The sequence below is a fragment of the Citrus clementina genome, unplaced genomic scaffold (genome assembly GCF_000493195.1).
Source record: "Citrus clementina cultivar Clemenules unplaced genomic scaffold, Citrus_clementina_v1.0 scaffold_4, whole genome shotgun sequence".
Taxonomy (NCBI): Eukaryota; Viridiplantae; Streptophyta; class Magnoliopsida; order Sapindales; family Rutaceae; genus Citrus; species Citrus x clementina.
In genome coordinates this window covers 20,578,202-20,604,579 of record NW_006262274.1, presented here as the reverse complement: position 1 = coordinate 20,604,579, position 26,378 = coordinate 20,578,202, and the positions used below count along the sequence as shown (strand labels likewise).

At 35.0% G+C, this 26,378-nt stretch overlaps 3 protein-coding genes across 3 annotated transcripts; 2 read left to right on the top strand and 1 right to left on the bottom strand.

Moving 5' to 3' along the window:
• The first annotated feature begins 623 nt into the window (after positions 1-623).
• On the top strand, positions 624-4,133 carry LOC18044268 (cytochrome P450 85A1). The gene is made up of 9 exons (XM_006437823.2): positions 624-951; positions 1,845-2,166; positions 2,519-2,668; positions 2,768-3,013; positions 3,101-3,187; positions 3,288-3,366; positions 3,446-3,552; positions 3,638-3,762; positions 3,865-4,133. Exons 1-9 carry the CDS (start codon positions 758-760, stop codon positions 3,950-3,952), a joined length of 1,398 nt encoding a protein of 465 aa, XP_006437886.1. The 5' UTR covers positions 624-757; the 3' UTR covers positions 3,953-4,133.
• A 2,791-nt stretch (positions 4,134-6,924) lies between these two features.
• Positions 6,925-8,938, top strand: LOC18044267 (probable UDP-arabinopyranose mutase 2). The gene is made up of 4 exons (XM_006437822.2): positions 6,925-7,312; positions 7,697-7,947; positions 8,058-8,226; positions 8,445-8,938. The coding sequence occupies exons 1-4, from the start codon at positions 6,989-6,991 to the stop codon at positions 8,784-8,786; spliced, it is 1,086 nt and encodes a 361-aa protein (XP_006437885.1). The 5' UTR covers positions 6,925-6,988; the 3' UTR covers positions 8,787-8,938.
• Positions 8,939-10,533: 1,595 nt separating this feature from the next.
• LOC18044266 lies at positions 10,534-20,801 on the bottom strand. Its single transcript, XM_024186708.1, has 15 exons — positions 20,562-20,801; positions 19,204-19,311; positions 18,983-19,117; positions 18,296-18,787; positions 17,922-18,054; positions 17,790-17,828; positions 17,472-17,711; positions 16,806-17,315; positions 15,585-16,444; positions 15,384-15,469; positions 15,076-15,294; positions 14,193-14,321; positions 12,614-12,970; positions 11,982-12,097; positions 10,534-10,903 (listed from the first exon to the last, which is right to left on the bottom strand). The coding sequence occupies exons 1-15, from the start codon at positions 20,688-20,690 to the stop codon at positions 10,776-10,778; spliced, it is 3,681 nt and encodes a 1,226-aa protein (XP_024042476.1). The 5' UTR covers positions 20,691-20,801; the 3' UTR covers positions 10,534-10,775.
• Between the last annotated feature and the right edge of the window lie 5,577 nt (positions 20,802-26,378).

Here is a 26,378-nt window from a genome sequence, read left to right as displayed (position 1 = left end):
ATATTTTAAGGCTTGTCCCGTATAGAATGTATGTAAAATGTGAGGTCTCTCTCTCTCTTTAATGTTGCAACCACACGAAGAAGTTTCTCTCTTGTGGAGCAAACAAGATAGTCCTAGTTATTCTAATGCATATCCTCCGTATTGGTTCATTGTCATAATAATAATAATAATAACAATTGGGAGGTATTGTATTTGATGAGTAGAAATCTTGAAAATTAAATGCACATTGGTTGAATTTCTCTTTGCCAACCAACATTTACATTTTACAACACCAAATCTTCGAGAGAAGATTTTTTTTTTTTTTTTTTGAGAAGGAAATAAACTATTTAATGAAATGAAGATTTGATTTTGAAATGAGTCAAAAATCAAATCTCCTAGATTGTGCTGCTATTTTTATAACTTTTTCTTTTATGCTAATTCTGGCCTAGGAGAAGATTTCACTTGTCAATTTCGGTACCATTTATTACAATGCATAGGTAATGATAATGAGGTCACTAGGAGGTGCATGGTTTGGCCTATATAGCATCCCCTTCTGTCTGTCCGTCTGTCTGTCTCTCTCAATATATATGTGGGTGTGTGGGTGTGTGGGTGTGTGTGAGTGCGTACATAACTACATACTTTGTAGTATTTGTCCAGAGACACTCAGAATACACAGACAACTGACTGAACCAAAACCTGAACCCAAGCCATACTACCATTTGCAGAAGCAGAAGCACAACTTTTTCTTTTGAGGCTTTTCTGCTTCTTGGGAGCATCTATGGCAGTCCTGGCTATGGTGGTTTGCTGTTTGGTTTTGGGGTTCTCTTTCTTATGCTTTGCTCTCTTGAAATGGAATGAGATAAGATACAGAGGCGAAGGCTTGCCTCCAGGGACGATGGGTTGTCCAGTTTTTGGTGAAACAACGGACTTCCTCAAACATGGACCAAATTTTATGAAAAACCAAAGAGCAAGGTTAGTTGCTCCTTTTCTTGTTACAACATTTTTTTCTTGTTATTGTTAAGACAGATTTTTGTCTTAACTTTCTTTCCTTTTCAGGTGCTTTCTTTTCTTTTTTTATATAATTTTTCTCTATGTTTGTTGAGTGTTATTGTGTCTCTTTGCCTTGTTTCTTCTTTCTCCCGCACAAACATACACAAGTTGATTGACCTGTAAAGTGATTTAATTCTCTTTTATATACCAAGTGGTTTGTGATTCTTTCACTCTGAAGTTAGCCTGGCAAAAAGCAGAGTGCTTTAGCTTCAAGCAGTTTGTTAATCACAAGCCTCCTTCTTCTTCCTTTTTTTTTCTCCCCTGGATTCAAAATGGCTACAGGCATGAAATGATTAGTGGGATCTTTCCAGGTGGTTAATTAACACATTTTTATCTGCATGGATACCACCACTGTTGCTTTGCCATATGATCTTTCTGAAAAGGAACTTGTTGTCTATTATTGTTAGCAAAAGCTTAGTTAGCAATTTGGGTGCCATCATACAAATGATAAATTTTCACAATGTTTCCATCATGTGTACGGCTTTAGTGATCATTTGATGAAAAGTAGGCTAGCTGCCTTTTCTTTTACCTTTTTATTTTTCATTGCAGAACTCAAAAGATACATTCCAATCGTTTGCAAGAGAAGTAATTGTAGTTTTGGATGGTACAATCCTAGCATTATTGCCCCAAAAGTTAAGGCAAAATTGAAACAAGTTGAAAAGAAACAGCTTTACCAAAATTTTCCCATTTTGTATGTCTTAGTGCTGAATCCCTGACAAACCAATTTTCTTTTCTTACAATTTGTCTTAGTTGTATTTCTACTGCAATTTTTATTTACAATGACATTTGTACATCGATGGCTGTATACTTAGCAGGTATGGAAGTTTATTCAAGTCACATATTCTGGGGTGTCCCACCATTGTTTCCATGGATCCAGAGCTTAACAGATATATCCTTATGAATGAAGGAAAAGGACTTGTTCCTGGCTATCCACAGTCCATGCTTGATATACTGGGCAAGTGCAACATTGGTGCTGTTCATGGATCGGCTCACAAATATATTAGAGGATCAATGATGTCACTTATAAGCCCTGCGATGATAAAAAAGCAGCTTTTGCCAAAAATTGAAAAGTTTATGAGATCCTATCTTCACAATTGGGATGGCAAAGACATTGATATCCAAGAAAGAACCAATGAGGTTTGCACACTAACCACAAGGAAACAAGAAAACAGTTGTCTATGTTAATTGTCACGTATAGTTCATGAGTCTTAATCCATTGTCATTTTACTTTCTTTTCTAGATAGATTGTTTCAATCTAGAAGTAAGATCACTCATCATTAGAACGACATTACAATTACATGAGGTTCCCCCATTGTTTATAGTTAAAGTTGGATTTAGCTTTTGTACCATTTCTTATAAGCATTTGTTTTTATTAATAAGCAGTATAAAGTAGTCATATTACCAGAAGAATATTTTGAAAAGAAGTTGGACGATTTCTGGATACTGATTTTTCTGACTTTCCCTGCCTTTTTTCTTTTTTGGCATCTAGATGGCACTATTCATATCCTTCAAGCAGATTGTAGAAATTGAATCAAGTCAGCTATATGAGACCTTCAAACCAGAGTTCGATAAGCTGATGGTTGGAACACTGTCACTGCCTGTCAATATTCCCGGGACAAATTACCATCGCGGGTTCCAGGTATATCATTGAAGACTTAATCTTATTTCACAGTTTCTTCAGGATAAATGATGCGTATGGAACTCTCAACTGAGTTCAATTGGACTGTTTAATTTATAGGGAAGGAAGAGAGTCGTCAGAATTTTGAGACAAATTATGGAGGAGAGAAGAGCATCTTCGATAGTTCATAATGACATGCTTGATCATCTTCTCAGAAAGGAAGAGTCTAACTACAATCTCAGTGATGAGGAGATAATTGATCAAGTTATTACAATTTTATATTCAGGTTATGAGACGGTTTCAACAACATTAATGATGGCGATTAAGTATCTCCATGATCATCCAAGAGCTCTCAAGGAACTTAGAGTGAGTTAGGGCCTTTATGATCCTCATAGTTAACATGTAGCTTTATCATTATGGAGTTCATGATCACGCTTTGGTTAACTCATTCAGGATGAGCATATGGCAATCCGACAAAGGAAAAAGCCAGAGGAACCAATTGATTGGAATGAATACAAGTCCATGAGCTTTACTTGCGCTGTAAGCAATTTGAATCAGCTACAAGCCCCGTGTTATTTATTTTATTTTATTTTTTCCAACATGATGAAAATATGTTATGAGCATTACTTTTGCAATGCAGGTGATTTTTGAAACATCAAGATTGGCTTCAATAGTCAATGGGGTTCTGAGGAAGACAACCAAAGATATAGAACTGAATGGTATGTTCGGAAAACTATTTTCGTACCACAGCGGTAATCGTCTAACATAATCTTTTGAGAATTGCATTATGTCTTTCAGGATTTGTCATTCCTAAAGGATGGAGAATATATGTATACACAAGGGAGATAAACTATGATCCTTTCCTCTATCCAGAGCCATTAACTTTTAGTCCATGGAGATGGCTGGTGAGTGACACAAAACTGCTCTTCTAGCTTGTTTCTCTTCCTATTTACTAACTATAGGGCTAAAATCACATGAAATGGAATGCAGGATAAGAGCTTGGAGTCTCACAACTACTGTTTTGTATTTGGAGGAGGAAGCAGGCTTTGTCCTGGCAAAGAATTGGGCATCGTCCAAATCTCTACATTCCTTCACTATTTTGTTACAAGATATAGGTAAGCTATATTAGTCCAATAATGGTAATTCATCTTTATATGAGACAATGAAATTGGTAAAACTCCAGCGCATATGTTTGATCTCAATTTTAATGTTTGCAGATGGGAGGAAGTCGGGGGAGATAAAATAGTACAATTCCCCAGAGTTGAAGCACCTGATGGACTCCGCATCAGGGTATCAAAGTACTAATGTATTATATATATATATATATTCAAATGAACATCAAATTCTAGAAGATATGTATAGATTTTAGAAAGAATATAGATTTTAATCCACAATCTAACGGCTGAAAATGTTGAAGGAATTGAAGATTTAGACGAGACCTTTAGATCTTCAGTTCATTATTACATAATTTTGCACTATATTTTTATTTCGGGACATCAAATTTAGAATGTTAAAATTGCTATTGCTCCAATTACTCCGAGGAATTGCAATCCCAATATAATTTGCAAGTTAGTTGACAAATATTTCCTAAAAAATGCGACTACGGCTCAGCGGCTCCCTTTTGTTTCTGCTATTTTCTTTTGGGAGCACGTTGATTGTCTTATACAACTATGTACTTCCCAAAAAAAAAAAAAATGTAAAATGTGATATTAAATAATTTTCACCATACAATCGGACGACTAGAGTTTTATTATAATAACAAGCAAAACCTTAACTTAATAAAGGTTTAATCTGTAGGAATGTCAGATGACACGTCGTCTGCCCCGATCACGATGAAACGTTAGCCCAGGAGTCTTTGCATACCAGTGAGTTAGGTTACTATCATTAATCAATTCGGAAATATAACAAGCACGTAAACATAATAGCCATGTCTAGCGGGACATCGTCGGGGAGAATAAAAGATGGGCTTGGGCTTATAGGAGAAGAAGATGAGCATTTCCAAATCAAAGCCCAAGCTCCATAATTATGTGTTGATTTAAAAATTAGAAAAAAAATCAACGAGAAGAATAACCTTAATCATTTGTGTTTGAGCCTCAGATTTTAGAGGTAAGAGGAAGTATCATTCGGAAAAGAAAAGAGAGGGAAATTAACCATATAATGTAGGATGTGGTATTTGACATCAAAGCCTGTGGGGGTGGGGAGGCTCTAAGTCTTTTAAAAAATGTTAATGCAACATTCTAAATCCTAGCTGTAAGTCTATGAACGAACGTGAAGCCTACTACTGAATTAATTGGTGGTTCCATTAATTAATGAGCAGTCCCCATGACCAATTCTTCTGTCAAACCACGTTCTTATCTTAGCGGATTAGAATCTTTAATTTGCACAATGAATCCACTCATTTAACAAAATTATGGATCAACCCGCAACACCAGCAACATTATGGGATGGCGCATGCGCCGACAGAGAGTGGCCAGGTCAACTACCGTGAAATATGGGATTAATTAAACAGCTAATACAGATTACAGGCTGAGGCTGCTGTGAGAGTGACTGAGTGAGAGAGATGTTGGGATAAATGTTGTGTGAAATTAAAATTTAAGGTTATTATTATTTTATTACTTTAAAAATTATCAAATATTAAATAATTACAACAAGTATTGTCTCATATTATTTTTTTACTATATCTTTATAAAAATATTATTTTATTACTTTTCTGTTATAACCGTTAGTTGACTAACAAAATACCAATTTCATCATTTATGATTAAAAAAATTACTTGAAACTTGTTTACAAAAATTATTTTTAATATATTTATTAAAATAGATATAAAATACCAACATAATTTTTTTTTGTTGGAATTATGAAAATGAAGCTTATTTACAAAATAAATTCGTCTTATTATTTTTTTAATGAAGCTTTTTTTTAATCATGAAGGGTAAAATTAGTATTTTGTTAGTCAACTAACTGGTCAACTAACGGTTGTAACAGAAAAGTAGTTAAATGATATTTGTTATAACGAAAAAATAGTAAAATGATATTTTTATAAAGATGTAGTAAGAAAATGATAAAAGATAATACTTGTTGCAGTCATTTAATATTTAGTAATTTTTAAAGTAGTAAAATGATAATAACCTTAAAATTTATTATTGCACGTCAGTTGCATGTGTGCTCACTGTTCTGCAGGGCCATATTCATTTGTCCGAATATTCTGTGGCTTCCAGTTTCTACTCTTTGTTCATGCTTCCATTGCCTTGTCTCAAATTCAAGCATCCCACTTAATAATATCCATTACCGTCATAACATGCACGACTCTCTTTTTTTTTTTTTTTTTTCTTTATTCCGGCGGTGTTTCTCTATTGGATCTTCCCATTATTCCATTCATTAACTTTGAATATAAAATACATAATACTTCGAGGGTCAAGTTTGTTAAAATACCAAGTTACTTATAAAATAAGGCAATAAAGCCACCGCCTAAAGTTAGGTTAACGCGCAGTCATTAGTGGAAAAAAAAACTACATATTAAATTTTAAAATATCCACTTATCTCTTAAAATCAAGTCTCTTATATATATTATCTTCTTATTTTCTTTTTACTCCAAACAAAATTGTCATTCTTTGTCAAAAGCTAGTACATGATAAGCTGGAAAATAATAAAAAAAATTCATAGAAGAACACTATTAGAAAAAAAATTTAAATATTTTTTTTATTGGAACTTACCGTCTTACCTCTACAATAGACTAGTAATGTGAACAAAATGAAAGAACTTAATGATAAAGTCAAAACCTAAGGGAGCAATTGGGTTTAAATTAAAACAACACGTATTTTTGCAACCTTAAATTTCTATGCATATGGAATGCTTCATATATATTTATTCTTAATCAATTTATATAGAGAATCACATGTTTGATGTGAAATAATAAAAAGATATTTCCCAACTTGAATATTTATTAGTTGTTTCATAACAAACAATTAGTTAATTTCAATTTTTTTTTGGAAAAAAAATAACAACAACAACTAGATCTCTCTATTAAGATTCAAATTATTGACTTGCAAATTGGAATAAAGAACACAATTACACCTTACCAAAAGTCTGCATGCTTCACTTATATTCTTTTTGTCACTCAAAATGAAACTAGGGACCGCCGACAAAGGACGAAATCTACAATTATGAAAACCTCGATGGGCCAAAAGAATATTACTTAAAAATATAAGGACTGATACGGAATTTTATCCTTCACTGAACAAACGCCCTCCTCCATATATGAGCCATAACCAGTAAGTTTGAAAACCCATCTGTAGGACGCGACCGGAAGTCTCTCTCTCATTTTGTCTCAAATTTTTGAAGATGGCAACTCCTTCAACAAAGCCAACGCCACTGCTGAAACACGAGCTGGATATCGTGATACCGACGATTCGAAACTTGGATTTCTTGGAGATGTGGAGGCCATTTTTTGAGCCGTATCATTTGATCATCGTACAAGATGGTGACCCATCAAAGACCATCAAGGTCCCTGACGGCTTTGACTACGAGCTCTACAACAGAAACGACATCAACCGCATTCTGGGTCCTAAGGCTTCTTGCATTTCCTTCAAGGACTCTGCTTGTCGATGCTTTGGCTACATGGTCTCTAAGAAGAAATATATTTTCACCATTGATGATGATTGCTTTGTAAGCTCTCTTTCTCTCTAATTGCCTCATTTTAGCATTTCTGTGAATCGTGGACAGATAAATCATATGATTTGCTCTTGCTGACTCTCAATTTTGAAAATTTGAAGAATACCATGCTATAGTTTTATACTATTTTTCAAAATAGATGTCTAAAAGTTTCAAATTTGACATTTGGTTTTGATCTTCGAACGTTAATCAGTTGAGGATTCTCCCTCTTGAGCCGATTTTGTGATGGTTTTAACTTATCTTATTGTTTGTTCATTCTTTATCACCAGGATCTTGTTATCAGGCTATCACCGTTATAATTTGATGATAACGGCTCTTGGTTCTTGTTATTGAATTTTAAAGAGTTTTAATTTTAAGAATCTGCTATTTGATGTGCAGGTTGCCAAAGATCCCTCTGGCAAAGAGATCAATGCACTCGAGCAGCACATAAAGAACCTGTTGTCACCATCCACTCCATTATTCTTCAACACCCTTTATGATCCATACAGGGAAGGTGCGGACTTTGTCCGTGGATACCCTTTCAGTCTCCGTGAAGGTGTCCACACGGCTGTATCTCATGGCCTCTGGCTGAACATCCCTGACTATGATGCACCCACTCAGCTGGTCAAGCCTCGTGAGAGAAACACCAGGTATATTTCAATCTCATATGCCTGGTGATAATACTAACTACATTCTTCAGAAATCAAGAACCTGTTTGATTTCTTTTTTCATTTATGCATTTGTTCCTTTTCATCCGCAGGTATGTGGACGCTGTTCTGACGGTTCCTAAGGGAACCCTGTTCCCAATGTGCGGTATGAATCTGGCATTCGACCGTGAGCTGATTGGACCGGCAATGTACTTTGGACTCATGGGTGATGGACAGCCAATAGGACGTTATGATGATATGTGGGCTGGCTGGTGCATGAAGGTACTGTTTTACTGTATGGTATATATTCTCTGCTTTAGTTAGGGTCTAAGCCATTAGAAAATAGGGGTGATCTGAGATTGTATTGAGGGTAGCTAAGAATTTGAGAACTGGAAGCATACACATCTTTGTTGCTATTGATAGCTTCTGCCTGATTTAACTTACAAACCTATGCTCATTGAACGGTGAAACTCACATTTTTCATGTGGATGAATTTTCAGGTAATATGTGATCATATGGGATGGGGTGTGAAAACCGGTCTGCCTTACATATGGCACAGCAAAGCTAGCAACCCATTTGTTAATCTGAAAAAGGAGTACAAAGGTATCTACTGGCAAGAGGAGCTAATCCCATTCTTCCAATCTTGTGTTCTTCCAAAGGAATGCACCACTGTTCAACAGTGCTATCTTGAACTGGCCAAGCAGGTCAAGGCCAAGCTTAGCAAGGTGGACCCTTACTTCGACAAGTTAGCAGAGGCCATGGTTACCTGGATCGAGGCCTGGGATGAGCTCAACTCTGCTGGGCAAAATTCTGAAAAGAAACCAAATGCTGCCGCAAAGTAGAGACTTCCAAGTTTGGAATAATTATCTTCTGTTAGTTCTAGATTCAGTAGTTCCTTGATTGTTTTTGTAACTTCAATTATTTTTTTACTCCATTATTATCTTGGTTGTTGTTACTATTATTTATTCTATTAACATGATATATTTGCTTTTGAGTGAAAGCATTGAGCTTTTGAACTTTTCTAGAGTGGTTGCCACAGTTTTAGAACCGTATGAGAGGCCTAGAATTTGAAATTGAATTTGGCTGTGATAGTGGTGCGGTGGCTTTTCTCCTATCGATATATTTGGTCTGGCGGATTTGAAATTTGAACCGATGGTGTCTCATAATGAACTTTTTGCTTGTCTCGTGAGAAAATTGATTCATTGAAGCAGGTTGTTGTGGAGTTTACTGGGAATTTAAGTACACATAATTTCAACCCAAAAGTCTCATCGGAATATCTACGCCTACTTCTATTCTACATTTTTTTGGGAACTGATGTTGGTTTGTCGGTGCTGTAAAAAATCAGCAACGTTTATGTGGCCCATCAAGTTACCTTAGTGTGAGCTGGCAGCTTTGTCTCTTTGATGGAAATCTGGAACTGTTTGAATTTCGATTCACCGTTGGAGTTTCGAACGCAACCAAGATTCGGATCCATTTTCCAAATCTGTACGTGATCATTCTGTCCATGTCGTGGGTCTCTTTGTCGACGGCCTAACAATTCAATTATACGTCTGTTGGACGGTACCCATCGTTGAAGAGAAATTAAGGCCGAGCGCGATTAACGTCGAGGCCGCAAATGTTGATCCACGTGGCCCAACTATTCCCTTGTCACATTATCGTCCACGGAATTTCTCCAATAGTGATTTGCGGTTAGATTTTTTATCAATAAATCATTGCTCCATTCTGAGTTTGAATTTAAAGTATCATATCACCAAAAGAATTTATTAAATTTTATTTTTTAAGTATTTATTTATTTATTTATTTATGTATTAAATAAAAAAATACTACCCTCCAAAATACTTTTCAAATAAAAATAAACGAAATATTATTTTAATCAAATAACTTTTTTTAGGAAAAAAATAAATAGTAATTAAAGCATTTCACTATTTAATAAAAAATAATAAAATATGAATTAAAGAAAAAAAGACACTCAATGATATTGAAAAAAGAGAAATATTTCTTATTTAAAAAATCTTAATTAAAGCGTATTTTGAAGTCTTAATGCTCATGTGACTTTTCAAATAAAAAATATAATTTTATTTGAATAATCTTTTGGTGATCCTTTTAGTCGAGTTCAATTGCTTAGAACCTACTCTAAGATTGGGGGAAGATGCTCCTTGCTACTAAGCTGAATCTTCAGTGATTTGCTATTAGCTAATCAATCATAAATTCAGTTATGAATGAATGCACGAAAGGGGACATTTCAATTTACCCCTTAACAAATCAATATATTGCAATTTATCCATTTATTATTGAAAACATCAAACCAGCACATTTATCATTAAGAAGACAAAAAATTTGATAAAAATTTCAGTATCACAACTCCCATTTGCCCTAATTTTTAAACAGTAAATGGGAGCCCAACAAAAGAAAATGGCAGGAGAAACCCGGCCCAAATTTCCACCTAGCTCAAATTGCCATGCATCAACACAACGGTAACTTTAATTACAATAATTCAGCTCATAAAACACGTGCATGGAAAACAAACAACCAGATATCGATTAGCAGAAAGAACGGAGAAAAATGTAGTTTAGAAAATTTAGTGGTGAACCAGATATTTGGATTAGAAACTGCTTCAACTTCCTTCCAGTTTTATCATGTATGTAAGTTGAACGTAGCTGTAAACTAACTATACGTACATTGGCAATCTCATGATCGTCACAGAAACCGAACAATGAACTATGCATTTGCGACAGAGCAGAATACAAAATTGTACAATTCATGTATGTGAACTGGCTTATTCGACTGAAACATGCAAAGTACTTTGCATTGGAAGGAAACTTGTTTTTGTTTCATTGATTCGCAATGTTTTCTTGGGCATGCAAATAAACTAGCAACTGACCTCCATCAGGACCATCACCGGCAACAGCCAAGGCTTGCAACCCAGAATCATCCGTAGCTATACATGAAACAGTTCCACCTAACACCATTGAGAAAGAGTAAGAGAAATCACTCAAATGGTCAAAATTCAATTATTTATGGACATGAGATTTAAAAATGTCACGCCCCCAGATAGCACCCCAACAAAAAACAAAGCTTTGTTATTGATCTAAAATGCTCAATCTTGTGAAGCATATTGTTACAATTGAGTGAAATGTGATTAAGGCAAGACACTGAGAAGTGAGAACCCTTCTACTGCCCAAAGCAGCGCCCTAAAATGTCAGTCACATCAGTTTCTCTTCTAAATTTTGGAGGATGAATGGGGTCATTAAAGAAATCAGTACTAAGTTCTGTGGAAATAGAAATTCTCTTTCTAATATGGTGAAGTCAAAAAGTCCGCACTCTGCAGCGGATAAATATTTTACCTGAATGAAACATGAACCAGTGTCAGGATTTAGGAATAATAGAGATTGAGAATACAGATTATCAGGATGACAGTATGAAGTTAGAAGAGCTGCAGATGGTGAAATAAGACAAGACGATGGTTTGTCCTTTCTTTTCTACAGACAAGTAAAATAGTAATTCAAATTCACGAGAAAAAAGGGCAAAATTTCATTGACACCAGGATGTATGCAAGAAGAAAAAGTAACAACCTAAGTTCCAGAAGCAGAGCATCTAAAAACAGAAACAGTAAAGATTGTCTTCAATAGCTAAAAGTATAGCACCTTACAGAATATCAAAAACCTCATGCTAGCTTCAAACAGAATGAAAAAATATACTCTAATCACAAGACATTAAAATTATTTTGGAAAAATGCATTCGACCATTCGGGTAATCACGACTCTATGCATCTTAAGGTGTTTCCGGTCATGAAGCCACCAATTATAAAAGCCCGATTACTAACAATCTGCACAAGCAGTAAGGTCCATTAAACGTTATCACCTTACGCAGTCATACAAATTGCAATAAAAGGTTTCCTATAGATCAGTATGAAGTAAAATTGGAAAAACCTAACCCACATCACTCATTTTATGGTTACATGCTCAGTACTGCTTCCAAGTGGATTACTAGCTTCTCAATCTATCAAATCCAAGTCACTCCTGTAAGATGAGACAAACCTTTGAAATGATGCAGGATGCCAAGTTTATTTCCTGAAGACAATTCCCACGCATAAACAAGTCCGTCATTTGTCCCAATGATCCCAAGGCCAGATGATGCACCAATAGCTGAGGCCCTGCACAGTAAGGTTTATAATTTGGATTCTTTTGTCACATTTAATGCCTAAGAGGATTCAAAATGACAAAAACATGAAAGAATTAGTGAAGAATCAGCTATACTTGAATACATTTTTTCATCACGGAGACAAATTCATAAGTACATTTTCCAGTTTTTGCACCCCTCTAGAGGTACACATTTTGACCATTCACCTGAAAAAGTGGGGACATTTATCTTGTCTCATGACCTTGTAATTGATGTTGAACTGGTCTAATCAATGGATAATTGTGGCAACCAGAACATTTACTTGCAACAAATATACAAGACTCCATAAAATGTCTAATCAAAGCCTGAAATCACATGAAATATGTTGCAAGCATCACACTGCATTTCTATCAACCCTACAGACGAGCATTAGTTATGACAATGATCAAACAGAATGGAACAAGTCCATTTTGGTGGGCATCTAAAAAACTGTTCAATTTCTGTAATCAGGAAATCCAGATTAAAACTTGGACAATAAACTACATAGCACCTTGGATCCAATGGGCTTCCCAAGATCACCCTATTTTTCACCAGCAAGGCTAGCCTCCAAAATCTGACTGGATTTTTTTGGCAGTCCCTCGACATGCAATTATGTTGAGCATCAGAATCAGAGATAGTTGAGACAAGAAGCCAAATGGCAGAGTCTTCCCCCACTGATGGGCAAAAGGAACTTTTCTCACTGTGCTTTGAGAACAATGATGTTGTTGCAGTATTGGTGAGCTCCAGACTAGCATCCATGGAAACAGAGCCATTTCTTTGCCAACTAAATAAATTGATTGGAAAAAATTGATAAATTGAAGCCCTTGCAGCAGAGAACCTTGAAACAAGGACTCGTTTGGAAATATCCCTGAAAAAGGGGGGAAAAATTGCAATTGATTAGAAAGAGTGTCTCAAAGAGAATTGAAATGAGCTGTACCCTATGGTGGGAATAGCAGCTTAATTATGTTAAATAGAGTTGTCTGTGACAGGAAAAGAACTCGTATGATCAGTTCCCAGCTCCAGCTTTTGTAGATAAGTCAAAAACCGATTAAAAGTTCTAAGTAACAATAAATGTGTTTAAATAGTAGATAGCAGAAGCAAATTGAAAACCAAGGGATATCAGAAGTAGAGAGCTTTTAAGAAGGTCCAACCCCAGCTATCCGACGGAAGAAACAATCTGTATGGATTAACATACTCTATATCACAAATGGCTAAATTAACCAATAGCCCCGTAAAGTTTGGTCAATTAAACAAAACGGCAAGTAAACCCTGAGTTGATCAGATTAAGAATACAGAAAAATCTGAGCTTCTGCACAAACTTGTAATCACATGTGCCTGGAATCAAGACCCATGTCTTTCTGAAGTTTCTTTCCACAATATTAGAGGCCTTAATAACTTTCATGTCTTCGTTTTAGACCCTTTTGCAACATCAAATATGTCTAGTGATCTAAATTTCTAATGTGATTATTTTACTTCTGTAAAATCCAAGAAGTCCCAAGTAACTTTTAGATTCCACTTATGAACTAGATACCCGTTAGAGTCATAGAAGTTTGAAAATGGATGTGCAGAAACAAAACCTTGCAAAACCACAAAAATAAAAAATAAAAAAAGAACTAATGATGCAAAATTCAGATCATTGTGCCTTTATGTTCTCAGTAAAACCAGTACCAAGCTAAAATTTGTTGAAGAAGTACAACCAAGATTTGGTCCAATCAAGATATGTCCAAAACCAGGAAGACCCTGTAGGAACTCTTTACTATCCAATTGAAATCCATAATTATAGAAGTCAATCAAATTTGTTCAACTAGAATGAAAAAAATGATAATAATATTGAAATTTAACCTTGTAGGAAATATACTTGTAAAAAAAAATCGCAACTGGACATGAAATTGATGAAATAGTAGGTATTTCGGCTAAATGTAATTGTATTCCGTTATCAAATAAGAGAAAAATATGAGAACATAAAGGTTTCTACTATAGATGCCATTAAGTAGACGAACAACACATTGCCTGATTACAAAATTAAATAACAAATATGAATTAAAGAATATAGTTTTCATACAGTACATCAGTTGGAGAAAGCAATTTACCATATACCAAATTCCCCGAAACCATTATGACCAACAACAAGAGGGGCACACTTTGGGATTCTCTTCATCTCCACTATGCAAGGATATATGCAATCATTAATTGGTATAATACATTCTTCAACCTGTGCACTGAAATTGTGACATTGAAACGAAATAAGTTATATTCTCCATTTGCAAACATTAATATATATATATATATATATATATATATATATATATATATATCTAATATGAAACATCCCCAACGATAAAATATTAAAACAAAAGTACAAATGTTCACTCATGTGGATAAGTGGTTCATAATATACCAGAGACCATTACTTCATGCAAGATCTTATCACTAGAATGGGAAGAATTAAAACTCTGGACAAATCAAAGACATCATCAATTTAAGTTAGCATCTAAGCTTGATGAATTCTGAATAAACAAAGATCCAATTCTACTGATCTAAAAATTTGCCGACCAGTTACTCCGCAGGACTGGGCTTTTTTTTTTCCTAAGGGGAGGAAAAAATGAAACTACATACATATAATAGCCTGAGAATTCATTTCCCCTAAGTGTCACTCCCCTTTATCTTGCATCAATCCCTCCAAAATGTCATGAGCATCTGGTAGGAGGAATTGAGTGGAGAAGAAAGAGGAAAAGTGTTTAAGACTTGAATATAGTCTAGCAGTTTATGGTGTGTATAAATTTAGCAAACAAAGACTTTATCTCCAATCATAAAGAGACAGAAACCCAGAGAGGAACCAAATAGTTTGACGTTGAGATCAGTTGACTGCTATAACATTAAACCCCAAGAATAATTATGCAGGTTATCCCCCAAAACCAGAAAAGGCATGACAATTACTTAAAGGAAAAAGGAGAAACTATAAGATAAATTCACCTCCAACTTGAATTCATTTCCCAGAGATGCAGTTTTCCACTCTCTCCAACAGCAATGAGATGTTTGGGTTCACAAACCAATATACACTGCACACAATCATCAGTTTTCAATTTTGCCACAACTGAAACATAGCCAGGGTTTACTTTCACAATCTTCACTGCATTCTCGTCAAGGCGATGTGATGTACATGTTGAGCACAAACAATCACTTCTCCCTTCCCTGAAAAGAATGTATAAGAAATTATTTCCATTGTTCTTGTCCCCGGTTACTAAAGATGTTTTGCACCTAAATCGTCAGAGACAAACAACCTGCAATAAGGTGTTTTCATGCTGTCAAGTAGAACAAGATACTGTCCATCCGGAGTGAATAGTGCACAAGATCTTTCCAATGCAATCTAGTAAACAGTAAAACATGTGACAAACTTCATCAATAAGCAAGCAAGCATACAAAATGCAAGGAACCAAAACAAATTATATAAAGGTGTGCAAAGTATTCATATGAAAACTTACTTCTCTACCAAAGTTATCTTTCAAAAATGGCAACATTACTGATGTATGACCAACACAAGAAGGGTTCCCTACCCTTGGTTCTTGAATATCAACTGTATAGATGAACAGGGTTCTCTTCTTATCAACTAGAAAGCCACATGAAACACAAACATAGATTTTATCCCCAGTTGTGCTCAACAATACTGATAAAATAGGCAAGGGGAAAAAATAGCATCCCATAAGATCAAAAGTGCCAGCTAGCTCATTAATACATTCCACATTCTTTTGAAGCTTCAAATCTGAACTAACTTGAGATTCCTTGGCATTAGAAGAGGTATATTCACAGCCACTTATCTCCTGTTTTTGAGATACCACAGAAGAGTTGAACTCTGCAAAGTTCAACTGTTCATCCAGTTCCTTGCCAGAATTTGCTTTTGATTTCTTCATGTGTAAAGTAGATGGATCAAAAGAGTTATGGAAATCCTTGTCTTTGGTGGCACAGAACACTGTTGAATTCTTTGATATAACAGGCAAACAACAGGATTTTACCTCAAGCAAATCTCTAGCAGCATCAAAATTTTCTCTCTGTGGTTTGTAATCAGAAGATCTCATTTGACTAATCTCAGAGGCAAGCAACGTTTCAGCAGTATGTTGTTGTTTGGCAACATGATCATCTATAAAGTTTCTGCATATGATACTTTCCGAGAAAGGACCATCAAATTTTTTCATTAAAGGAGCTCTCTTTGAGACCTTCCTGGAATATACTTTATGTGGGACTTGCACAGGCGACCCAGTCTCACCACTTGCCACTTTAACAGGAATATCCTTTCTTGACAGTTGCACCGTACTATTCATCCCTCTTGTATCAGCATCATTTGCACCTACAGCAGTACACACACCTATCACTATTTGGTTACCTAAGAAATATAAACAATAATGTAAAGCTCCAGTTCTTGAAACTGGTCCACTTGCAGATAGTAGATTAGGTTATGTGCATCTACTGATTTACAGCATCCAGTTTTTGCGAACAGAGACAACAATTAGTTCCCTTCGGAAACAAACTGTTTCGGAAGAAATGGTATTATAGTAAATCTATGTATTGATCTATATGAAGGGGCAGGCATAAAGTGGTTACTTGCCCCTGCTGCCAGGCACAAAGTGGGTAAATTGGGCTTGTCACATATTAACATGCGGTGAATACTAAATAAGAGCTACAAAAGAAGATTGGACTAATGGCATTACCTTCAGTACTCTCGGGCTCATTTTTGAGGTCTTTCTCCACAGGATGGATTTCAGCAACAGTTGAGTTTTTGCTCAAATTTGCAAAATTATCTTGTACTTTTTTGGAGAAAACTTCCTTGCTAGAAGATCTGCAGTCTAGAACGGACTCAGATATGCATGCATCTCTGTCCAGAAGCATTTTATCTAGGTCCATGTTTGCCTGACTCAAGACATTTTTGCTGTTACTGGTCTCAACATGATAAACAAATGATTCATTCCTTGCATCTTCTACAGCACAATCTTTCTGAGGGCTGGGAAGATTTATATCTTTATCGGTACTAGGTTCATCAGCTTCCACAATATTACAAGACAATTTTACTTCGTTAGTTATGTGATCCCGATGTTGATCATCTTCAAAACTGTCGAGAACAAAAGACTTAGAATTTTCAAAAATTGGGGCATCAAGCCCAAAATCCACATCCTGATTTTGCAACTTTTCCTCCCTATCACCATTGGTCTTCTCAATTGCAGCTGCAAGTTTAAGAGAAGAAAGCAGTGACGAAACTAAGGACACATACACCAAACTTAACTTGAGAAATCTTGGCAAACTAAAGCATTAGAGCTACTGTACTTGATATTGGCAATAAAATTATCAGCAAATGCTCAGGTTTTAGGATTCAATTGTACCTGGAGATGAAGGTTTCATCGAAAGACTAGTTTCATTTTTCCCCTCCTGCAGATTAACCCTAATCGGTGAAGTCTCTGAGAGTCTAAAGTTTGCCTTTTCCTTTCTTGAGACGTTATTGAGCAGAGGAATTGCTTTTGGAAGTAAAACTGTCATCATGGCCTCGGTGATTTCCTGACCAACTGAATCAAAACCACCCTTCCCAAAACTTGCATTTGAATTAGATGTGCCAATTTCTTCTTCTGCATGTGAATCAGCTACAATTCTTTCAGAATGGACATTGTTGGCTGTAGTAAAGTCCTCTTTCAAACTGTAATTACCTTTATCACGAGTAGATGGAGAGGAAGGCATAGTGTTGTCTGCATTATCAGTAACAGGAGAATGATGATATATTGTTGATATTGGTGCATCCATTACCATTGTAGAAACAAGCAACTATGGATAAGGAATACCTTGCACAAAATCTAAAGTATCAGGTGCACAAAGATTGACAGTTTCTACACATGGAGAGTCTTTCAGGACTGGTGCATCTCCAGTTACATCTTCTGTTGCCTCCAGTAAACTGAAATTTTTTGACCTATCAAGCTGTGAGAAGTTAAGAATGTTTCTCACTCTACAGTATATAACCACTGACCATTAAATCCCATATGTACATACCCAGCCAAAAAATAGAAATGAATAAATACATAGCTCTAAATATTATAATTTGCATGTCACAATTTGACTTTACCAACACACTGTGGAAAGTAGAATGAAAAAAGTGCCAATCACAAAGCACTAATATATCCTTATAAAAAAAGACGAGTTATAAGATATACAGGCTCACAGGTTTTTCCTCTTCAATCAAGCTGTTGGCTACTTCTTGAACAATAACAGATCCCTCTGCAAGGTGAACAGAGAAGTCAATGGATTCTGAAGGAAAACCATCTTTGGCTGAAAAGTTACCATCTCTCTCTTTATTAGTTTTGGAATTTAAGTGCACTGATGGCTGCACTTTTGAAATGGATGGAGGTGCAGAACATTCACGCTTATGATTCATCTCATTTGCAGGTCGGGGTTTTTTAAAGCCACTCCTACCAACTGGCTTCCTATTAGTGACTTCATTTTTCCTGCTTCTCTTCTTTGTAACCGGTGCTCTTTGCAAGTATGGTTGGAAATCAGGATCTGCACATGCTCCTGAGTTTTGATTATCATGCTTTGAGCTGGAAGCCCCGTTGCAGAAGCTTGAGGACAACAAGTTCCTCTCCGCTGCTCCATTGATATCTGCCACCAGTTCTCGAAGTAACCTCTGGACAAATGAATTTTTGAACCCAAAAAACTGCACATTAAATGCACACACAAGAAATTCCATTTAGCATAATATGTCAGCACTTGGTCTCAACTTTCAATCCAAACCATGCAGGCATATATTATATTCACAGAAACAACATGAGGAGGATGAAACATAAGCACAACCATATGCATTTTGATACAAAGAAAAAACTGACTGTTAATAAAATGCAGTAAGATCTACCTCCACACCATCTATCTTGCACGAAAGTCTCTTTCCATGCCAAGTCTTCATGCGGGGGCAATGTTTCTTTTGAAACTTCTCCCATGCAATATCTGGAGTTTGCCCAGAGCATGAATGTGCATCAGAGGAAGTAATCTGCATGAAAATGTTGTAAGCCTTACTTAGTACAAGCCAAAATCCTGCTACATCACAAGTTGAAAGTGCAGGATCTTCCTACCCACCATGAATAAAGGGCCTTTTGGACCTTCATGAATTTCCATCTTACATGTGCTCCCATTGTGAGCTTGAACAGCATGGTATCCCACAGGATAAGGATATCGATCTTTACCCTACATTAATATGATTCAGCCAACTGCAATTGTGATCTGAAATATTAATTTGAGCATATAGCACTTAGTATATGACTGCCATGCCTAATTCCATATTCCCCAAGGATAATAGCCAACACCTTGGCACAACATTCTAACGAAAACCAGACACAAGCCCTACGGAGTAAATTCTTGCTGTTTAATCCAGTTTATCTACCATATTTAGTCTCCAAAACCTTGTTCACAAAAGTTTTTAATGCAGGATTTCATGTTCATGGACCAGCTTCATTAGAATTCAATAAAACCTGTGTCTGAAGGGGAAAAAGAAAAAAAACCCCAATCTTATTCACTCCGCAATTGCTATTGATTTATTATGAACATACTACGCCCATTCTTCTTATTCAAGAAATTTAACAAATCTTGATCAAACCTATCGCCTCAACGACCGTATTCATAAAACATAAAAAATAAGAAATGAGAATAAAAATAAAATAAAGTTCCAAACAGACGCTGACACCTGTATACAACTTTTCAATTGTCCGAAGATGACAAAGAATTTCTCAATTTTCAAAAACAATGGGCAATCAGATATGTCAAGGCAGACTACAGCAGCAATCCTTAACAAAATAGGCATCAATGGCCTGGGATCCAGTAACACTATGGTCATAGAATAAACATTTATCTTGTTCCGAGTTATCCAGTAGAATGGTTTGGAGTTCTGGAAATTATTTCAGACACACTGAAAGTCTCAAAAAAAAGAAAAAAGAAAAAAAAAAGGGCTATCTAATTCGATTCTAGATAAAAATACAATCCTTTTCTTTCTTTTATTATATTATTATTATTTTATATAAATCCGTTTGGGGGAGTTTGGAAGGAACAATTTTAGATATAATTCTAGACAATAATTAAAAATCTAATAACAATACAGAGCTAATTTTTTTCATTTTCTATCCAAACACTCCAAATAGCATCCTGGTTAGAACACAGTATTCAAAACGCAAATCAAACGCCCCTTACAGTTTCCTTCTTAAATTTTAAATTCATGCTGTCTTTGGTTACCGCATGTATTTCATACTAACAGATGCAAAATATTTCAAAATGAAGAATAAACAAACTGCGATTTCAATTATCTTGTTATCTAATCGTCTCAAATTCTAAATGCAATAGTTTGATTAACAAAACCATACATCACAAAATATTTGTAAAATTGAAGGCGAAACTGAAATTGAAATTTACAGAACTCAAATTGAGAAGCGAGGTAGAAATCGAACCCTGGAGGAGCTCCAGTACTTCTTTTCCCAGGGACCTTTGTATAGATACCCAATCGACACGATTTCGAGTCCCTCAGATTTCACTTCTTCTTCGTCTCCTCCAAACACTACCTCTTTTGGCGTCGCCATTGGAACGCAAGTGCTGAGATCTCAAAACATCTGTAACAGTAAATGAAGAATGTAAAATGAACAGTGATTGATCTGGTTGTTCAGAGTTTAAAATGGCGGGAAAGAAAATCACAAAATGCTCACCGGGTTTTTGATTCCCTCCAGAAACAGGAGCTATTTATTTTCCAAGTAGAGAGTAAAGTTAAAGCCACAGTCAAAGAATTTAGATGTATGACTGTCGGCTACGATGGGATGATACGCGAGAGGTCAAAGATTGACTTTTGTGTTTTTGGGAGATCGTGGCTTTTTGATTGGTTGGTGACTTTTATTAATCATTAAAATCGGTTAGGAAAAATTCCATTCACTCCCTCACAATTTTACTAAAATATGAAAATAACCCCCGATTTTAAATTTTTGAAGAACTTGGTGGCGGGCCGCATTTAAGCCCGCAAATTGCTAAGCCCAATCCAGACAACAAGCCTAATTTCATTTTAAAAAAGGGGAACAGAAACTATGATGTAATTAATTAAAGAGATTGAGCAATTCAAAAACATATTTGTATAGAGAGATTGTGGGTATTGTCTGTTTTTCTCAAAGAATCACACCAAAACTTTATTCCGAGTAAATACAAGTTAATAATTACTTGTTAATAAAAAAAATTACAAATTAAAGCTACAAATTTTGATCATATACAGTAAAATAAAATAGTATACAGCTGGGTGCAAGTTCCTTATTTTGGAAATTTAGCTAATTCGATGGTTCATGATTATCTTGTACAATCACTTTGGATTCTTCTGGAAATTTATTAAAAGCAAGACGACCCAAGTGACATATGATTTTACAATTCATTTGTAAGTTAATATATTTCTTGATCATGCTGAAGCAACATCAATATTTATCGAATGTAATGCCTTAATCTGTGTTTCAAAGGGACCAGCTTCCAGAGAAGCTCTGAAGGAAATAGAAGGCTTCCTGTCAGTCAGCTAATTAATCAGAGATTTTACATTCGTTTTAGAGGACTTTATTGTTAAGACACCAAGAAATGAAACGGGGTTTGATGAAGTATTGGCTTCACGTCTCAAAGATGCCACAAAAGGGGCAAGAATGGCTGCTAGTTAAAGACATGGTAGCCAGTAAGCAGAGGCTTCTTGTCTTCTTCACTTCAAAGAAATCATGGCAAGAAAGTGAAGGAATAAGTATTGCTGATAACTAGCTTGTCGTATTAAAACTAATTAATATATTTTTTTGTCTACTTCTAATTAATGCAGATGAGGATGAAGGGATGCATTCTGAAAAAAGTTCAAACCATGCAGAATCGAATCACTTTGAATCTGTTCCACTTAAAATAAAGAGTTGTAATGACAATTCCTCAAGTGATTGATTGATGCGGTTCAGACATGTTATGGTGCGGCTGGGAACCGTTGGCTAAATATTTGTTGCCGTCGACTTTTACGATTAAAAAAAAAAAAAAAAGGAGAGCATTTAAGGTTAGTGAGAAAATCAATGGGAACTGGAAAGTACGGCATGTGGTGTGGTTTTATTGAGAAAAATTTGGTCCCAATAATCACTATTAGCAAGTGATATAATATAGATTATATCTAGGGGTGGGCATAAACCGATTTGAATTCGGTTCTGTCCCCAAATCGAATTGAACCAAAAGTAATTAGTTCATAAATATATGAACTGAATACGAATCTAATTATAGAACTGAAACGAATTATTTTAGTTCGTTATTATAGTTCAGTTCAGTTCGGTTTAATTAGGTCTAAGTTAAGAATTTTAATAATTGTTCTTATATATTTACTAAAATTTTAGACTTTTTATCTAAATTTAAATTTTTTTTCCTGAATTCAATTCAATTTTAGCCACTACGATTCATCATTTATACAAAATATCAATGTAAAATAAACCTTGAAATAAAATCTATAACAAATGCATTTGTTTGCACCTTTAATCACTTGTAACATTAAGCTTGATTTTCCCCTGAAAAAAAGCTATATCCATTCTTTAATAGGACTTTAATCTCTACCTGTCTTGTTATGATCAATATTAGTATATTGTTGTTACATATTTCACTTCAGATAGTTAAATTTCAATGCAATATAAAGAGAAAAAGGTAAAGCTAAATTAATATTTCCTTCGTTTTTCTAAACCAATGGGTGCTTTCATTCACCCATGTACCAATTTTGAGCGTTTTATGATTCATCACGAAGAAGATTTCGAATCATCCACGTAACTATATTTTCTCAATATTCATCTTGATAAAAAAATATCCTTTAAAATAGTCATTTTATGTTATTTCTTTAACAAATTTATATAGGACCGGAGGTGGCAGTACTAACTATTAATGTTTTTTATCATTTAGCAGAGCAATGAGTCTCAAAGTGGGCACCTATGAGTTCCACCAAATAAAATTAAAAAACCATAGAACCACTTTGAAACCCATTGCTCTACAAATGGTAGACTATCGGGGCTTATAGGTTTTTTCTGGATAACTATGTAAGTTTTTTCTCTATAGGTTTGTCTAATACGGGCAAGTTTAATTTTGCTCATGTTAGATTTTTTTTTTTGTCTCCATAAAAAACTGTTTGAAGTTCTTAATGAAATCTACAAATACACATCTTCATTTCGAATGCCACTAGGTTTTATCTAAACTTTGTTGTTTATGCCCTCAAGTGTGCATTACTTTATTTCAGTAATTTTAAGACAATTATTTTAACAATAAAGGTCGAACGTTAAAATTATAATTTAAGGGATGCAATGGACATATATATAAAATCTTGAGTAGCAAAAATGAGAATATTAAGGGGACCTAATGTTCATTCTTCCTAATAAAATACATAAATTTATAGTTTCCTGCTTCCCTAAGTTTATCAGCACTAATGTAACCATATTCTTCAAGTTGAAAGTTCTTTATTATATTTGAGACATAAATATGAAAAGAATAACATCAATCGTGCTTAATATGAAAGATGTCAATATGATATACATTTTTTTATATTTAATCTTAAATCTTAACGTCAACCCAAAAGTACATGAAGCAATGATTTTCGACTGGATTCCTTCTATGTTTTGAGGATTATGTAATGATTTAATTTTTTTTTTTTGGTTAATATTAATTCATGAACAACATATTCCTTCCTTAAATCGGATTATCTCACACAGCATAATAATTGATTCCAAACAATTTCATTATGTAATAGCCATAAATAAAAGATTGAATACGAGGGAACTGTTCTCTTACACGCAGAGACGAAGGGCGAGAGAGAAAGAGATGGAGAGAGCTGTCAAATCAGAAGTTCCCTATATAGATAAGAAAGAGAGGTGAAAATAGATCAAATGATTGTGTCCAAATCCGTTAATGAACAGAACTAAAAGTGTCAACAAGTTCATAAGATTAAAGGCAAAGACACGGGAATCTCGTGGCAAACAAATGCCCCCCTTAAAAATGTATCAGGGAGCTACGGAGAGGCTGTAATTAGATGAAAAAAAAAAAACAACAACAACAAATACATCGGACTGAGGGCAAAGGCAAAGGCAAAGGCCCTAAAGCAAAGCACCTCGGGAGAGTCGAGTTACACGAACAAAGAAAGGTTAGGGTACCAAGTGCCAAAATAGCTTTATTACTAAGTAAGGCATTTCAGGAACCGTCCCATCATATATAAAGACACAAAACCCATCTCCCCCTTCTCCTAAATGAATATGATATTGACGTGTGATTTTAGGTTCTGTCACCGTCAACTTTCCTTGTTTAACATTGCACCCACAAAAGGTGGAATACATGGGCAGGTGCTCTTCTCTTCACTATCTTTTCAATTCATTCAACTCCTTTGATTCGATATTTTGGACAGGACCCCACGTAGTTTCTCTTTTAACTCATCTCGTTATCACTTCCTGCTAAAATTTCGCTGCAGCGCTGTGCAAGTTTTGGTTCAATATCGATCATGTAATATATGTGTGAATCATGCGTGCATGCCACATATATAATTCAATTACTAATTGCATGCGTGCATGTCGTCTTCTTAGTTTTGTTTTTTTTCCAATTATTTGTTTTATATGATAATTAAAATTAGTGGTAGCCGTAGCTAGCCGCTAGGGTTTCATGCTGCCTTGATCATATGAAGCTCGTGCACATGGGCTTGTCCAATTAGATAGTTTGGAAATATAATCTTGATTATTTGACTTAAGCTTGTTGAAAAAGTCATTCGCAAGTATTGGAATGAGCCATTTAGCCTTATCTGGTTTTGCAACAGCTAGCAAATCTCAGAATATAAGGAGCGATTAATGTCAAGAATTCGCTCATGAGAGAATATTTCTATGATTAATTTTCTCATTTTCCTGCTGAAAATAGCTTCATCGCAGATTGTAATTATAGAGCAAATCGATCGTTTAATTTAATTCTTTTTTTTTTGTCCATGTACCTCTTTATTGCAAGTAGCGGTGTTCAAAATCCAATCCGATCCGCTCAATCCGTCTGATCTGCTGAATCCGATCTGTATAAATCCAATCCGTGGATTGGATATGGATTGAAAATTTAAAAATCCGCAGTCGATGGATTGGATATGGATTTACTTCTATAAATCCGCAGAAATCTGTGAATCCGCAAAAAAAAAAAAAAAAAAAAAAATATATATATATATATATATATATATATATAATAAAAAAATTATTATAAATTTAATTAAAAAATTATAAATGTGACATTGTATAGGTACTAAGCACTATAACATATCTTAGCCATTACCCAATAATAATATAAAATGAAAAATAATTAAATAATCAAATATACAAATATAACTTGTAAAAATTGTAAAACAAAATAAAAGTAAAGTCACACGCACTAGCAAAAGCAAAGTAACATAACGCCAAGTCACCAACAATTTGCAAACAAAAAACCCTAAGCTTCCTCGCCGTCACACACACTAGCAACACTCAATACTGGTTGGATACACTCTCGACACGGATTTAAAGGACATCGGTCGCGCGATTCCGGCGAGAGCAAGCCATCTTCTTTCCCAAGTCCATCTAGCCACTTCACATTCACTGGTTCTAGCTGAACAATTTCAGTATCACAACCTTCAAAATCACCACCCGTACGGCTTCTCCTGGTTCCCATCGTGGATGGCTCCATAATCACCACTTTTTGACATGCGCAACAGCCCTGGTGAAGGATCAGACTGTGTTTAGTTTCCGAAATTTAGCCATTTCAATTAATTGTGGCTTTATTTGAACAATTAATTTCGGTGTTATATTAACGTATTATTGTAACTTTATTTGAACAATTAAGCTTGATGTGTTATATTTTAAAATTTTGAATGTATTATTGTAGCTTTATTTGAATAATTAGTCTCGATGTGTTATATTTTGAAACTTTAAATGTATTATTTTAGCTTTATTTAAACAATTAATTTATTTAAATTTAATTGGTAGCAAAATTATTTTTATATTAGATTTTTTTATTTCATTAGTTGGAGAGAACTAAAAATTTTTAATTCGAAAACTAATGCGCAAAATGGTGGATTGCATATGGATTGAGTCAAATCCGCATTCGATCCGCAGACGTATGGATTTGATATGGATTGAGTCAAATCCACATCCGATCCGCAGATGTATGGATTGGATTTGGATTCAATTTTATCAATCCGTGGATTGGATTGGATTGAAAAATTATAATCCGCAAAATCATGGATCGGATATGGATTGATGTCT

What these genes read in the sequence shown, in the direction of transcription:
- LOC18044267 (XM_006437822.2), top strand. Translation starts at nt 6,989, where the DNA reads ATGGCAACTCCTTCAACAAAGCCAACGCCACTGCTGAAACACGAGCTG. An exon ending in CCATTGATGATGATTGCTTT is followed by an intron (nt 7,313 to 7,696) that starts GTAAGCTCTCTT and finishes TTTGATGTGCAG; the next exon opens with GTTGCCAAAGATCCCTCTGG. An exon ending in CCTCGTGAGAGAAACACCAG is followed by an intron (nt 7,948 to 8,057) that starts GTATATTTCAAT and finishes TTTCATCCGCAG; the next exon opens with GTATGTGGACGCTGTTCTGA.
- LOC18044266 (XM_024186708.1), bottom strand. Translation starts at nt 20,690, where the DNA reads ATGGCGACGCCAAAAGAGGTAGTGTTTGGAGGAGACGAAGAAGAAGTG. An exon ending in GCAAGATAGATGGTGTGGAG is followed by an intron (nt 18,788 to 18,982) that starts GTAGATCTTACT and finishes TTTAATGTGCAG; the next exon opens with TTTTTTGGGTTCAAAAATTC. An exon ending in AAGATAACTTTGGTAGAGAA is followed by an intron (nt 15,470 to 15,584) that starts GTAAGTTTTCAT and finishes ACTGTTTACTAG; the next exon opens with ATTGCATTGGAAAGATCTTG.
- LOC18044268 (XM_006437823.2), top strand. Translation starts at nt 758, where the DNA reads ATGGCAGTCCTGGCTATGGTGGTTTGCTGTTTGGTTTTGGGGTTCTCT. An exon ending in ATTACCATCGCGGGTTCCAG is followed by an intron (nt 2,669 to 2,767) that starts GTATATCATTGA and finishes TTTAATTTATAG; the next exon opens with GGAAGGAAGAGAGTCGTCAG. An exon ending in CCATGAGCTTTACTTGCGCT is followed by an intron (nt 3,188 to 3,287) that starts GTAAGCAATTTG and finishes TTTGCAATGCAG; the next exon opens with GTGATTTTTGAAACATCAAG.